This window comes from Diadema antillarum, unplaced genomic scaffold, assembly GCF_040938485.1.
Source record: "Diadema antillarum isolate AM-2024a unplaced genomic scaffold, OU_Dant_1.0 seq00000398_RagTag, whole genome shotgun sequence".
NCBI lineage: Eukaryota > Metazoa > Echinodermata > Echinoidea > Diadematoida > Diadematidae > Diadema > Diadema antillarum.
The window spans coordinates 358,169-375,010 of NW_027271389.1; the positions used below are offsets into that span (position 1 = coordinate 358,169).

Below are 16,842 nucleotides of genomic sequence, written 5' to 3' on the forward strand. Positions count from 1 at the left end.
GTCATATTCAAGGAACAAAGGTAAAGTGAAAATGCTCAAATCTCCAAATACTTGCTCTCTTAAGCAATGTAATCATCCATCCAAATGGAACCTAGTGACAAACAAGTTATGATAAATCTTTGTTAATTATGTGAGGCATTACCTACATGGCCAAGAAGTACTCTAAACCTATTGGGAGAACCATGCATTATGGTCGAGGCATGCCAGTTGCATTTTAGCGGCATATCTAGTTGTGTGATTATACTGATGTAAATATACAATATGATTTATTTCTTAATGTGCATTCAAAGCTACAGGATGAATGTTTTCTTATAACCCATATGACTTAAATACTGATGTAAATATACAATATGATTTATTTCTTAATGTGCATTCAAAGCTACATGATAAATGTTTTCTTATAACCATATGACTTAATTGAAACGGAAGAAAAATAAACTTTTGTTCACCCCTATGTTAAAGAAAATGTGTAATAGAAACTTTAAATCATCTAAAAATTGTTTTTAAAAAAATTGTTCATCGCCAAACGAACTATGATACTATAAGGAATTTGGTTACAAATGATCAAAATACGCAAATTGTGCATTTGTCTTATGATGCGAGGTTCAAATATTTGAAAAACAACCCAAACGGGCCATGAGGGTTATCAAGTTGAACTTCTGAATGAAAAGTTAAAAACTCAAAAAATTGAAAATATCAAATGTATATAATGTATACTTGTATGATATCCCCACTATCGTAGACTCTTGTAGTTCATATCTTATTTCCATTGGTTAGAATATACAAAAAAAAAATGGAAACCCTCCTTTTGAAGGTTATAATAAACGTATTAAAGGAAATTTCATTGATTCAATATTTTTTTTCATTGATGTAATTGAACATGATATCTGCAAATCTGTCAAAACTGCAAACAAAAAAGAGCAGAGGTTTTATACGTACGCCAAAGTGATACCACTTTACGAGCATGTTAGTGAATGTAACTAAACGAATTACAAACCTGTATTTCTTTTAACCATGTTTAGTAAAAATGTAGAATATTGTGCATGAAAACATTAAAATCATTAGTTATGTATGTATAAAAAAAGTTTTGTCCTAAAAACAATGTTGTTAAAAGAAGAGGTTATGACACAATAGCTTTTTTTAGATTCGATAAGAGATATAGTAAAATCATTCGCTGTGTTGAAATCTTTTCAGAGCTTTTTAAATTCTTGCTTGTATTGATCATGCAGTTTTATTGAGAAAGCTGTTATTTTATGGAACAGTAGGTGAGTAGGAGAATGGTGTTAGACTGGTTAAAGAGTTGTCTTTACTATCATTTTTTTAACGAAAAGAAATAAATGAATATATATATATATATATATATATATATACATTTAAATCGAAGTCTAAGAATACAACCATAGAGATTCTTCAAGGATCAATTTTGGGAGTAAAGTATATTTTTTTTTATTTTCATTGCTCTTTTACTTCATTTGAATGATTTACACAGTTCGCTGTTCGCTGCTGTCTGCAATTCACTCGGCTTAAAAGAACAAGTTTATTTGTATATATTAGGGAGCAATGTCCTTAGGATAAACAATGTTTTCAATGATTATGAGTTGATGAATTTTCAAGGCTGCTCTAAAATGACCAAATATCAAAAGAATTCTAAGATATCGTGTCGCATGATTTTTGAGAGAAATAATACAATTATTGATAAAAACATGATTACTTTGTATTTGAATAGTATGTGTATAAGAAAATGTTACATGGAAACATCTTATCAACCACCATTATATATATATATATATATATATATATATATATGTAAGTAGGGTGTGAACTGCAATATGGCTGACAGTGCTCAACTATATAGGAGCCCATGTAGTATACGAATAATTTATGAGTTGTGAGTGCATAGGGCACGAATATCGCACGAGGCGCGAGATGAGCCACTGGTCTATTCAACAAGGCGCGCAGCGCCGCGTTGAATAGACCAGTGGCGAATCTCGCGCCGAGTGCGATATTACGTGCCCCAATGCACGAACAAAATCATAAATTATTCGTTTTATACAACACCTTGTCCTGTCCCACCGTTTTTTTTTTCTTTAATTAGTTGGTCTAGACTCTATCTCTATTAGACCTATATCAATAGAGCCTGGTCTGTTAGATCTAGCCGCGACATTCTTTATTAGACTATTGTTACATTGTACTTTCTAAAATCTAGTGCAATGGATCGAGAACGCACTAGACTTGCTAGTAGTGTTTTTCTAGTAGTAGTCTAGGCCTAGCTAGCGTTAACACTAACTTAACTTTAACTGTAAATAAATAATAGATCGTCTAGGCCTACACCGTCTATAGACTTTTAATAGCCCATTTCCGATGATTTTGTATTTGAAAACATAGACAAGAGGTTTTAGACTAGAAAACAAAACAAATCAGTTTCTCACCTTTTGACGAAGGCTTGGTATTGAGGTCACTGGTCCATTAGGAGTCCACATATCATGATAAATGTAGCGGATCCAATGTCAAGTCAATTCCAAGTAGGGTCTAAAAATCCAAGATCCAACAAGTCAATAGTAAAAATCCAGGATCCATGTGAAAATATTGATGATGCTGAACATATTTAGCAGTTAGAGTCTATCTAACGTTAGACCACAAACGTTAGACCTCAATCTTAATAGCTGAAGTTCTAGTTCATATGAAGTATGAACAGTTAATTATTTTGAAATCCAAACTTGAAAGCAAAACAAAGTCAACATATGTGCACTACGCACAATTCCTTCAGCCCCAAATTAAGTTTTGTTGATGAAAGTCACTGGCCCGTTGAAATGAAAGTGCTGGACCGTATTCTTGGCAATTTTGGTGGTCGATGAAGACGACGACTGAATGTTCATGTTGGACTGAATCTGCAGTTCTTGGGATAGGGTCAGATGTCCTTCGCCGTCGGCATCAACAGCACCTTGGTTTTGGACTTTCTGTAGGTCAAACACAGCCGAAACGACCGTTCCTGCATGTGACACAACATCCCCTGGTCCTGCATTTTCGTTTTCGTTTCCGCCCTCTGCTAGGCCCTTTGCTATGTTGGCACTCATTTCTCTCTTCCTGAGTGCACTGGTCTTGGCGTAATGCTTCAGAGAAGATTCGGCCTTATGTCCAGTGACGGTCATAATATCCCGGCTCTCGAAACCTGCATCGTTCAGCGAAGTTACGGTCGTGGCTCTCAGACTGTGGTTGGTATACTTGGTGATGCATCCAGCTCCTACTGCGATTTTGTTCATCTTGGATCCAATTGTATTTATTCCAAGAGGAGCGTTGTCGTACCACGGACCCACTTCTGTTGGCTTTGATTTGGGTCTCTGCCAGAATGCTGTACAAGATGGGTTGAGTAGTTCCTTGTACTTGACTAGACTGTTGACTGGACATTTACGAGAACCTTTGAGTTCGTACATCCGACCTCCAAACTCTTCGTTTTCATTTTCTCTCCTGGATTTTGTGAAAGTGTCGCGACGCTCAAAATAACGATTTCCGAGTTCATCCGTGTTCAAGACGTAGTCATCAGGCTTCATATCTCGGAGGGACTCTCTACCTCTTTGTCCGAAGTAGACCATGACGTCCATGAAAACTTTGTTCTGCAACCCAAGTGGTGTATCAATATCAAGTTGTCCACTTTCAGCTATTTTCTTCATGTCTTCCCTGCTGATCGGATTCTTGTGTTTTACACAGCCTTTTCCCTCTTGCTTCAATTTTTTCATCATGGCTTTGAAACACTGTTGGCTTTCAGGGAAGCTTTCAGAACAAGTAGTGTCCACACCTCTTGAGATGAAATGCTTGGAGATCCCGTACTTGATACTTTGCATACTCTTCTTTGTATACAAAGTACCATCATCCTTCCTAAGGCCAGCGTAAAACCTGCACAAGAATTTGTCCAACTCCACTACTGTCAAACTGTTCACAACGTCGATCGATTCATATCCAACCAATTTGGCAAATTCCTCGAGTTTTTTAAGTGAATACCTTATTACTTTCTTCGTGTTCGAAGCATCACAATCCAGAAGACCTTCTAATTCCTCGTCAGTTAGTAGTACAAAGTTGGTCGCCATTTTGCAGAGTTAGGACGCTAACGTAAACACAAGATTGTATGATCTAAAACTTGACGCTACAAATAGGCCTAACGTTTCGGTTCTAACGTTACACCCACTACGAACTACTCTGTACACACAAGTACGTCTGCAAACCATACCACGCAAAATGTAGGTCAGCTGCACACGTAGCCTACGCGATACGGTGCCCGGCCGCGCATCCTGTATGTGAAAGGACGTAGCTAAGCGCAAGCTGGTACAGGTCAAGCCGTACCTGCGGAAGCGAACCATGCAATAGTAGCCCCCTGCGAAGCCGTGCTATAGTACCTTCGAGCCGTGCTATAGGCCCATGCCAGGGGCCTATTGCATGGCTGTCACTCTCAATGAGTTTGATAGGTATTTTCTATTGAATGTCATGTGACATGTTCTTGGCCAATCACAATTCAACATCATTCTGAGGTGTTGTATAATACAATATAATGTATGGAAGGCGTTGCTCTATTAGTGACTTAGCTGGACAGTCTGTTTCGGCCGAAGCCTCGTCAGCAACTAAATCAGTTTCTTGTTAAAGTACAGTGTAAGACATACGGCTCTGGTGCACTCAAGCAAGCAAACAAAAGATACAAAAGATACATGCACGTGGCTACTTAACGGCACAATAAAGTTGATAATGACACTGGTACTGGGCTTAATGTATAGACAGGGGTAATAAATACAATGGCTTAAATTGTTACATGTGGATGAGGGGGGGGGGGGGGACTAACCAAGCTCTGCGAGGGAAAACTTTTTCTTATGTTTACATGTTGAAATGAGTTCTTGAGTTCAGGGTTGCTGGTTTCTTGGCCGTGATGATGTGGTATTTCTCCCATAGACACAGGTTGCAACGGTTTGTTTTGGGCGAGTACGGTTGGGCGTGCCTGACGATCCTCCATGTGAGTGAGTAGGGAGTGCCTTCATCCTTCAGTCCCCAAATGTATTTACTCAGTTCTGTCTGGTGTCGCTTTTCCCTGTTTGTGAAGCTTGCCTTGTGTGTAGCATATCTGGATTTGAAGGAGGTTAAGGTGAGGCCGATGTATACTTTCTCATCGTCTGGGGTCGCTACTTTCGCTTCGTATACGATGTTCCTGGCTGTGCATTTCCCAGGGATCGGGCAATCCTCCTTCTTCTGCAGTTGCAGTAGTCCCTGGCTTGCTCTCGACTGTTGTTGATTAGTTTGTTGTTGTGTGCCTTTGTTATAGTATGCATATTGTCCATGCAGCTGTAGCTTACTTTCAGAGTGATCTTGTTGCATATCTTGCTGAGCTGGTGCCCTATCAAATATATATATCATATATATGTATGCATGTATATATATATATATATATATATATATATATATATATATATTTGTAATGAAGTTAACTGAATGGAAACTCAGTTAATGAAAATAAACCTACCGTTGAATAGTATTTAGCCATGGGTACCTAAAACAAGTGTTTTCAAGCTAGATCATAGCTGATTACACAGCGGAAAACGGTAATGTAAGTTTTACATTTGTTGTACAACACTTCCTTGTACTTTCTGATAATTCAGTATCAATATCGTACTTCCTTACATCTGACATTATAATATAAGAAATTTGAATACAATGACCAAACCATAATCTCAGCCCCTAGCGAATGAATGCCAAAAGTTCAGTGTTGGTTCGCATGCAATTAATACTCCTTCACTCCTTAGAATAGGGGCGATAATTGTCTAGCGGTCATTATGTCCATGTTGCCTGAAGGTATCTATGGTGTAAATTCTTTTATAAGATAAATTTCAGTTTCGACGTCCAAGCGTCAGTTTCTTTTTGATAGGTAAAGAATATAAGATTATTATGATAAAGCTTAACATGCAAATGGATCATTGAAGGTTTGTGGCCGGCGTTGTCCTCGCATTAACAGTATGACAGTCACTTTCAGTTTTAAAGGTCTTCACAGTACAATCGAAAAGAGAATTTCACAAAACCTGACTTTTTGAATAAAGTGCACATATTCTCGACTCTTTCCTGACTTATGTTAGGGGTGATATTATTCCCACTGACTTCTGAAAGATAGAAGTTGAGTGTTCATTTATTATGTAAGAAAAGTGAGAATATCTTGAATTTTCTTGATACTTTCTTTATACAGTTGTACTCATATGACATCGCAAGCTATAGTAGTCTTTTCATCCAGCCGTGACTGAGCAGAAACTTCAAAAATTCGTAACTTTTGAACAGATTGTCCGATTTTCCTCTAACTCTCATTGATGTGGTCTACTAAAATTGCTGCTGATGCTGCATTCACTCAGCCCACATGTCTATGAAGGTGAACTTGTCCTTTAAGGAGCATCATGATAGCAAAGAAAATAGATATAGTAAAATCAACTGATACTCTCAAAAAAAAAATCGAGTAAAAATATTCACTCTTAAAAGAGTGAATACAAAAAAGAGTGGATTTAGAGTGAAATTGGAGTGAATTTTGAGTGAAAATGTTCAATTTCAATTTCAATTTCACTCATTTTGGAGTGACCTCAAGGATCACTGGAAGATTTTGGAGTGATCCCTGAGGTCACTCTAAAACGAGTGAAAATGAACATTTTCACTCAAAATTCACTCCAATTTCACTCTAAATCCACTCTTTTTTGTATTCACTCTTTTAAGAGTGAATATTTTCACTCGATTTTCTAGAGAGTATATAATCACAATACATTTTAATGATTTCTGTCAATTTTTTCTGTAGACCCTTCACAAATTTTAGATTATACCATGCCATAAGAGATATACTACTGCCAGCCTTGATTATCTCAAAACCAGTATATGGATTGATGAAAGTGGTTCTACTTAAAACGAACTTAGGTGTCCCCACGTATTTTGAATCTGCTTCGACTTATTTGACAATGGATTTTTTTTTCAATGATGTTGAAACTTCAAACCATTTGATATTTATAGGCCTATACAAAAATGTGTTCCTCTTTCATATCAAGTTTCTTGAAGAGTTTCACTTCAGTTTTGTTATGTGCGGGGAAAGTCTCTGTTTGTACCCTTCTCCAAATTATCACGTGTTTCATCATTGTATTAGGCCAGAATAAAAATATGATTCCTTTCAAGTGAATGAAAGACGTCATGAGTTCCTAAATTAAATGTTGTTGGGAATGTAAAAGAATTCACTCTCCTCAATCATAGCTGAGTTTACCTATGAATAAAATCAGATAAAATGAGCAGAACGATGCAGCTACATCACGTGCACAAAACATCACTACAGAATGACAAAAGCAGGCATTGGATTTCAGTTTTGTTTACAGCCTAAAGTGAGATTACATAAATTGTATATCATCATTTTTCACGTGACTGCAATTCTATTTGTAGACCTATTTTTATCTATACACCTGTACTTATTTCTGTTTGAAGTGCAGGTTATTTTCTTTTGTATGATAATGTATTATTGACACTGTTTGTAATTGCTTAATTACATTGATATAGCTTACTCTGGGTGCATGCGCTGGTTAGGGAGGAAGGCCTCGAGCCTCGGTGATTAAGTTTGCCTTTTTCCTTCACTGGCAACCAGTGGTATGCACCTAGAACATGTAGAATCACAACATTCTTTAGGGCCTATATCATGTAGTACAAGTACGACTTCCTGTTCGTATCCTACGTTGTAATGTCAAATAAATAAATAAATAAATAAATAACAGTAGAATTAGTAGTAATAGTGGTAGTATTAATTATTAAAAAATAATAATAACAATAATAATTCCAACTCGGGTTTGTTTATTCCCAGAAGCGTGACTATGGCTATTACTTGTCATTACGTCGTGGAGTCGCCAGTGTCAAAGCTGGCTAATGAAATATCAAAACTACAACTTGATACCGTCTCTCTTCTCGAATTTTGCCGACAGAATATAAATTGGTATGCAAAATCGCATCCAAGGGTGTGCCGAATGTAAAAGATAAAGTGGAACCTGAACGTATATGCTACACACATTCTTCAAATGAATAAAATGAAACTTTACAAGTGGTAAAAACAGCTTTCACAGTCAGAGACAAGCAATACATACCTTCTAACATGTTTGAGGCCTATCAGTTTCAAATAATTGACTTTGAAATATATATATAATTGGACAGCAGTACAGGATATTTTAGAAAATTACAAAAATGAATAACATCTACAGTTGTACAAGAAACGTTATTGCTTCACAGTAAAGTAGGCCTTATCTTCACTTATTCGATTTTACAAAGCAAAAAGTTATCATTGGTAATCAAACCTTGGGTTGGATGATAAAGAAAACAAAACAATGATGCAATGAAATCGTTGTAAAAGAGGGTAAACATCTTTGGACAAATTTGAGACAAAAGATACCAAGCTGTATATCTAATATCAGGTATGCTTGAAAGTCAACGCTTTACTTTTTGTTTATTTTGTATAATTTTGTTTGTTTGTTTTTTCTTCTAAGCGCCTGTATAGGCCTACATCCCAAATTTTGCAATTAATTCATGTTTGCTTTGTTTTATTTCATTTAATCAAGGGATAAAATGCCTTGATCAGACTGATACGGCTGTTTTTCAGAGAGCAGTTAATATATATTGTGTTACAATAACAGTGTAAAGATGACTAGCATAATATTGGCTGCATGAAAGTGAGAGCACAACTGCTGCTACCAAAATTTATAGCCGCCGCAACACTTAATTGAGGAAGTTTCTTGTTTAATATGACTAAGACCGTTAAGAACTCCATTCAACGAGCTGCGACACAGGACATCCATACAGATAAATCGCTCTCGCGTTTAACAGTGATGCATGTATATTAATTGACAGCGAATTCAACGGTCAAATATGAGAGACTCTTGGCTTGCTTGGATGCATTTTTCCCTCTCTCCACCGTAATATGGGATTCTGCATAACACGTGGTGTATATCAAATAATGGATCTGCTAATAATGTTGGCGATTGTATTGCTTTTGGACAAGACATATCCATCGTTCTACGTAGAATCAGGTAAGATCTGAAAATCTCCGCGCATCGATAGTTTACACATGGATGTACTGTTAACAATCAGTCATTGATTTATCATTCAAGTAAACTGGATTTTGACTGTCTGTCATAATATTGTGGGAATATATGAATATTGTGATGCTTCTGTGATAACTTAAAGGACAAGTTCACCTTCATAAACATAAGGATTGAGAGAATGCAACAATAATAGTAGAACACATCAGTGAAAGTTTGAGGAAAATTGGACAATCGATGCAAAAGTTATGAATTTTTAAAATTTTGTGTTGGAACCGCTGGATGAGGAGACTACTACAGCTTGTGAGTCATATGCGTACAACAGTATAAAGAAAATGTAAAAGAAAATTCAACATATTTTCACTTTTTTCGCATAATAAAAGAGCACTTGACTTGCCTCTTTCTAAAGGCGGGGGGAATAATATTACCCATAACATTTGTCGGTAACGAGTCAGGGGAATGTGTACTTTTTTCAAAAGATGGAATTTTGTGAAATTCTCCTTATATTTTCCTTATATTGTTGTACGCATGTGACATCTAAGTTATACATACACTGCAGTAGTCTTCTCATCCAGCGGTTACTGCACAAAAACTTCAAGAATTCATAACTTTTGAACGGATTGTCTGATTTTCCTCAAACTTTCACTGATGTGTTCTACTAATATTGCTACATTCTCTCAATCCTTATGTTTATGAAGGTGAACTTGTCCTTTAACCTACTTCGGTTCACGATGATCATTCTTCACTCTTCACTTACGAAATCTGAAAAAAAAAAGAATTGTTAAGGGGATACGATTATTGTCTTTGTATTACGGGGAAAGAAATGTAAATTTGAGCTTTGTGCGCCAACATTTCACTTTTATAACATTCTATTTCCTTTAAAATTCGACACTTCACATAAAACGTATCCAGCTAATTTCTTATCATTGCTTTCCTTCTCCTTCTCTATTTTCTTCGTATTCCGCCACTGAACTTTCTTCCATTTCTGTCGTTTTACCGCTCTACTTGTTCCACTACTTGATTTCTTTTCTTTTGTTATATCCAAGTTATTAAGGGGCTAGAAATATGATTAGGATGCATGGCATTTTCATGTCAAATTTTGTATAGGTGACAACGTAGAATCCAACGTAAAAATATATGAATTCGAATGATCTCTCATTCTAAATTTAGTTTAATGATTTGGAATGTTTACAGTTGACGTATACTGTCAACATTTCCTTAAGAAACTCGACATCTGGCTGTCAGATTAATTTCTCATTGCAATGCAGGGTTGCCCTTAATATTGCTGCATTGTAATACCTTGTTTCTCTCCTCTGCCCTTCATTTCCAGTATCTAAAGTAGTTTCACCGGATTCACCATTCTACATTTCATCTGAAAATACTGCTCTGTGGGAGGAAGGCACGGGAGTTGAATTCGCCTATGTATGGATGTTTAAAACAAATGCCAGCTACAGGATAAACTTCAGTTTCCACAGTTTCATACTTCAAAATCAACTTAACCTGGAGATAGGCGATGGCCTTGATTCTCCAAGTAAAGCCTGCACAATAGCTAGCTTCAGTGGCACTAACCTTGAAAACTTACCAAGTGACGTGACATCGCCGTCTAACCACGCCTGGCTGCAAGTAACGTTTGGAGATGCACTTATAAGTGACAGATTGAATCAGCTTACACTGAATATGACTGTTGCGGCTGTAAAGCAAGGTATATCCATGTAAAACAAAAAAAAAAGGCAATTTGCAAAGTTTTATCTTCACCGTTACGGCAAAACACACACACACACACATTAAATGTATTTGAGCTCGTGTGTGTGTATGTGGAGGGACAGAGAGAAACAAGGAGGAAGAGAAGAACGAAATATATAGCTTCTATAGTGGTACTTCTAAATTCAAATAATTAATTTAACAGAAAATATTTTTCTCTGCATTATTTTATTTTCGAAGAAAGAAGGAACTCGGCCAACTATCTTAAAGATTTTGCCCCAACTGTACGTGTGTAATATGTCCATGTATACATAAAATATCATTTATAAGGCTATGGACCATGAACAGTGTGTTTCCCAACTTTCTTGTGAGGTTGGTGTATGTCAGCCACAGTATTACACTATCAATGTCTAAAACACAAAAAGCAAGTTCTGTTGTGGGACAAAAATTCCGGATGCATTCAGCTACGATCTTACAGCCTTTTATGTTATGTATACTTGAACACCACCCAAAGATTTATTTTTTTTTTCCATTTGTAAAATAACTATATTGTATGGCAACCTGCACTACTGTAAAATCTAAGCTTTAGTATTTTCGTGGTGTTCTAATTTAGAAATATTGACCCTGCTTCACCGAAACCAAGTGCCTATTAAATCTCCGCTTTACCCCGAAGTCTACCCAAGTAACGACTATCGTCTTTGGGACATCAGAACTGAAAACGGTTCGTCCATAGAGGTAGAAGTCTTGGTGTTCAACATGGAACAAGATAAAGACTACCTTCATATCGGTGACGGGGATCTAAGATTTACCAAATTCGGAGACACTTGGAAACACTGGACAGGAAATATGGAAGTCTCGCGCCAAAGTTTGACATTCCTTAGTGTACATTCCCGTCTCCAGATGATCTTCACAAGTGATGAGGCTGGAACGCGTGTAGGATTCCACATCTTATTACGACCCGTTGATACCATGACAACCGACAACAGCGTGACAAGTGGCATCCACAGTAAGAACAAACAATCATACAAAACTGCAACTTGTATTTTTCTAATGCTCTTCTTGACCATGCTAAAGACATAGGACCTATAACTGTACATTTCGAGGACCTGTAAAGCACCCAAATTTGAGATCAAGTTCTTATGAATTAAATTGAAACAATTTCCAGCACGCCTTGTCTTGTTTCTACTAAAAATGCGTTTGAATGCAATACACAAATAATAAATCATTTGAAAGAACTTGAAATTTCTCAATACTTTCTTTCCATTCAGACATATCTGCTCGCATTTCAACAACTCGTCAGGATTATTCCTCGCAAGGTTCGCAAGTTCATGTTTCCACTTTTGTCTGTATTAACTTTATATGCCTGTTAGCAAACACTTATGACAATGGGTGATGTATGTACTTTCACAAATATGTCCCAGTTTCCAATTTAAATGTAAATATCCAAATATGGTAAATAATTAGCAGTTACATAAAACATCGGCATAATTCAGTTAAAGTCTTGTTTTACCATCAACCAATCTTCTTAGCGACTTCATAAATATTTGCCAGTGAGCAATAAGTGAAGAACAAGCCCACCAAAGTTTTTTTTTGTGAAAATAGAAAAAAAAAATTGCTCTTTTCAATTACAAATTGCATGTGTACAGTAATGATGATTTACAAATTGATTGCACTGACTTGAATTCTCAAATCATTCCTCATTTATTTAGACACAACAGCAGAGATTTCAACAACTCATCAGGATACTTTCTCGCAAGGTTCGCAAGTGGACATTTCACTATTCACTGTCACGTTTAGCAAGGTCCATGATAACAGACAGCAGAGTCGAGATGTAATGTGTTTAATACGAAACATTCACAATCATTTGACCTTTAACCAGACCGTCGAATTCCCTAATGTAGTGCTTTTCCTGATGTCAGGTGGAAATATCAGTAAACATTGCAAGAGATAAAATATTACAGGTACAAATACCAAGGGCTATGTAAGGAATATAAGAAAAAATAGGTCTTTAAAAATTTGAGTAAAAATATCAAATGTGTAGGCAAAAGTCTCTACAAATTACGAAACATTGACTTTTAGCATAGATGATAAGATGAGTGAGAAGCTAGATGTGACATTTTTCAGCGGGATAGGAGTGGTAGGAGCCCTGGTAAGGAGCTGATCTGGTTATTACTATGATTATATTAATTTGACTTACTGTTTTAAAAAGATTGTTCCAAAAATGTAATCTTATGTTTGATGATTGGAAATGAATTTGTTTGGTTTATTTGGTTTGTTTTTGTTTGTTTGTTTGTTTGTTTGTTTGTTAATTTATTTATTCATTTGTTTGTTTTGGGGTGTTGTTTGTGCATGAGGCGTGAGAAAAAGCTTGGCAGGCCAGTGAGGGTGAAAAAAAAAGATTATTGAGGCGAGACATTTGGCTGTTCTTCCCTAGTTGCATTAACACTATGGAATAGTGTTGCCTTTAGACAAGAATGAATCCATCTTTACCATTTTACCTGTGGTATCTATAATTCTGGCATTGGCATCTCTGAGATTTTTAAAACTTTACAGTTTTAGCTCAGGCATATTTACACCAAAATAAATTGTTCATGGAGGCAGATGGAATTCACTCATGAGGCCACTTAATTCGATTCTTTTCCTTTGAACATCAGACAGAAGAACTGAGCACTTTATACTAAACTTTTCTGCATTCATAGTTTCATTTCGTATATCATTCTTCTCTTTGGTTTTTCAATCCTCTTACCATCTACAGTCAAAAGGGCTTTTCATCTTAATGGCAGTTTGAAGAGGTGTTGTAGGCCTAATCCTACCCATTCGGCTATACCCTTTTTTCAGTAATAGCTATTCAAGATTCTTCATCCGCTTGATTCCCCCTAAACCAAAAAAATAATTTCAAAATGTGATACTTTAGGAGCTGATTAGTTCTTAAGTGGATGATACTTATAATATTTATCTTATTTGCATAATATTTTCTTATAAAGTAAAAACATATGTATGTATTAGTTTATGATACTCATAACATGCATTGACAGTATTCGTTCATATGTTATGATAATTATATTCTTTGTAAGAAAAACAAGCTTTCCACTAACACCTGATCACTGAATATAATTTACCGCCAGTTTTCAAGACGACTATCAGCACCACACCAGCCCAACTCCTTATCAGGCAAGACAAGTTCTTCATTTGGTTTCTCATCGCACTTGCATCACTTCTCGCCCTCATCTTGATGTTGATACTCCTGGGATGGTTGTCCAAGAAGTACCTTAAACGTTGGATTAATCGACACACTGACAACGTAAGGATGCTGAAAAATACACACTCGTATATACTGACACGTGATTGTGAAGTCAAGTTGAAATAAGTTATTGTAAACATTGATGATTTAACGCAGGAGAGGAAATAGGCCACTGTAAGTGAAGATGTAAAGGTGGCTTTCCGATTTTTCCACGAAATACATCCTGCCATCAACCCAACACCAGCCCTTATTTCATGCGCAGTTTCTACCCACAAACAACACCAAAGCGACCAATAAGCCCCGTCATCGTCATTGTCATGACTATTAGTTTTTAATTACAATGCTGCAGTCAATATCTCATCTCAAATCCTTTAGTTCTGGTCCATGACATTCTAGGATATACATCTTCCAAACACACTGATAATATACAGAGGAAGAACCCGATTAATCGTTCATCTCTTCGAACTAGGAGCAATGATTGATGTTCGAATGCCACGTTTTTCAATTCATCAATCTGATACCCCTTGTACCCACATCCTATTAACAGTTGCATAATGAAGTGAACAACTGTAACACGTCCTCTCTACTTTTTTTTTCTCTCGTTTTCTACCTTTTCCCCCTTTTTGCAGAAATATTATGTTGTGACTCCAAATTCAGCTGAACGTTCTCTGAGCCTAATGGGCGAGGACAACGTCTACGAAGAAATAATGGGTGATCAGGACACACAACGACTCGAAAGAGTCGAAATCGACGACTCTCCGTACAACACTATTAACCGTGCTAATCTTCCACTAGCTGAGATAAGCAGACAAAGCATCACAGATGTACAGGTACATCCTACCGGGATTTCATCATCTCAGCTACTTTCTGACGCTTTGTCGGCAACAATATCAATCTGTGCAGATGACATTGAAGTCGATGGAAAGGAATGCGTTAATGGTTACATGGAACCTGTCGAAGTAGAAACAAAATTAACAGCACGTGAAGGTATAGAGGCGGAAATGGTGGTGGGTGTGCCAGACCATCAATCAACCACAGATAACAGTTTGTCCTCAAGAGAAGCGTCACAAGACACGTTATTGTCAAAACATTCCACAGTTGAAGAGGTTAAGAAACTTAGCGGTTTGAAGGACATGGACAAAGACGAAACTAGTCTAATGCTGTCTAACATTTACTCTAATCGTACGACATCTTCAGAAGATGTTTCCCGCTCAACATCCCAGGATGCTGTAGAGAACATGGAAGATAGTCTCGCTGAGATGGAAAGCAATTCACTCTGGAACGTAAGCGATTGTTCCTTGGAAGACGATGATCAATCCGACCTCAAGCACACCAATCTTTATGACAGACCACCGTCAAGATCTGAGGAAAAAGGAGAAGGTCTTAATAGGTCGGAGTCTCCTGTTCCTGCACACACACATGACCCGATCAGTACTACGAGTGAATCTCCAAAGACAGCGAAAATATCACCATCATCGCGTGGGAGTCAAAGAGACGCATACGTCAATTGTGAAATGCATAATCCAGTGTCTTCAGTTACCAGTGACATGAGATGTGATGAACTTATATCTGATATTTCTTCAAATGTCAACAATTCTAATTCTACGGAATCAGGAGGGGTTCTGCTGGACGAATTTGGATATTTGATTATTGAGGACAAAGATCATGAAACATTACCTACAGAAAGAGAATCAATGACCAGTTGTAAGAATTCACGACACTCGCCTTCCGGAGACAATCAAGAAAAAACAGACATCGATGAGGAAGTGGAAGCCAACATTGATGAGTTTGGTTACTTGATTCTCGAAGACGTGTCACAGAATGTCAACACTTGACAATCCTAAAAATCCTAAAATCCAACACCACAACATTTTCTGCTCGAAAAACCAAACAAAGAACATGGCAGACGGTTCATCAAAATTAGACCTTGAACAAAAGAAAACGGTTACGAAATACTCACGTTTCATAATTTATGTTTGGATAAAACAGTGATATTGATAGCAACCATGTATGCAAATTAGATGGGGTAGTGATATCGTGGCCTCACAACAATCTCCCATTGACATGCGAATGAAACTTCACTTATCATTGTTTGACATTAAAATAAACAAAGAAACTTGTATCCTAAACAAGGATACAAACTTATGGTTACCCCGAAAACTTGTCATTGTTGATTTTTACGTGAAGACATGGAACGGTTTTATGTTGATAATTATCGAGCTAAAGATATATTTTGGTCACAAACTTATTGGCGCGTTTGGTGTTGACTTTCAGCACATGAAAGCTATTTGCGTACGTGGCTGTGATCAATGTCACTATTCGAGAAGATTACAAAAACTATGAAAGACTATCAACTCTATTCAGGTCAACCTCGCTCACCGGGCGCCCCCCCCCCCCCCCCCTTCAATTTTATTTTGTAAAGGCGCCTCTTTTTTACGGAATTCTTGGATCAGCCCCTGTTCTTATTACAGGAAAGCCAGAGAAGAAATCAATGATAATATGGTGCCTAAAGATCATGCACACGTCGAACTTCGCTTTAATGTACTAAGCTACAACATAGGTTTTAGACGATTGTATGAAAAAATATCATAGCACACCAAAAGTAAGGAAATTATACTGTAGCTGTAAAAATATCAGGTAACGCCATGCCAACGAACATTTTCCAGTATGATTTTTCTGATACAACTTTCGCTGTTACTCACATATCACTCATTTACCTGCACCATCTAACCACCACTGTCAATATTGCATAAACGTCCATATAGCTTGAAGTAGAAGATATAGGTCATCCTTTAAACACAAGTCATGCTGTTTTGCCTGTGTCATTGCGCTTCG

General features: G+C 36.9%; 2 protein-coding genes across 2 annotated transcripts; one reads left to right on the forward strand and one right to left on the reverse strand.

Moving 5' to 3' along the window:
• Window positions 1–2,774: 2,774 nt before the first annotated feature.
• Window positions 2,775–4,266, reverse strand: LOC139732056 (uncharacterized protein KIAA1958 homolog). The gene has a single exon (XM_071642932.1). It carries the CDS (start codon window positions 4,080–4,082, stop codon window positions 2,775–2,777), a length of 1,308 nt encoding a protein of 435 aa, XP_071499033.1. The 5' UTR covers window positions 4,083–4,266.
• Window positions 4,267–12,064: 7,798 nt separating this feature from the next.
• Window positions 12,065–15,992, forward strand: LOC139732018 (uncharacterized). The gene is made up of 4 exons (XM_071642894.1): window positions 12,065–12,082; window positions 12,476–12,523; window positions 13,892–14,067; window positions 14,637–15,992. The coding sequence occupies exons 3-4, from the start codon at window positions 13,999–14,001 to the stop codon at window positions 15,840–15,842; spliced, it is 1,275 nt and encodes a 424-aa protein (XP_071498995.1). The 5' UTR covers window positions 12,065–12,082; window positions 12,476–12,523; window positions 13,892–13,998; the 3' UTR covers window positions 15,843–15,992.
• Window positions 15,993–16,842: the final 850 nt, after the last annotated feature.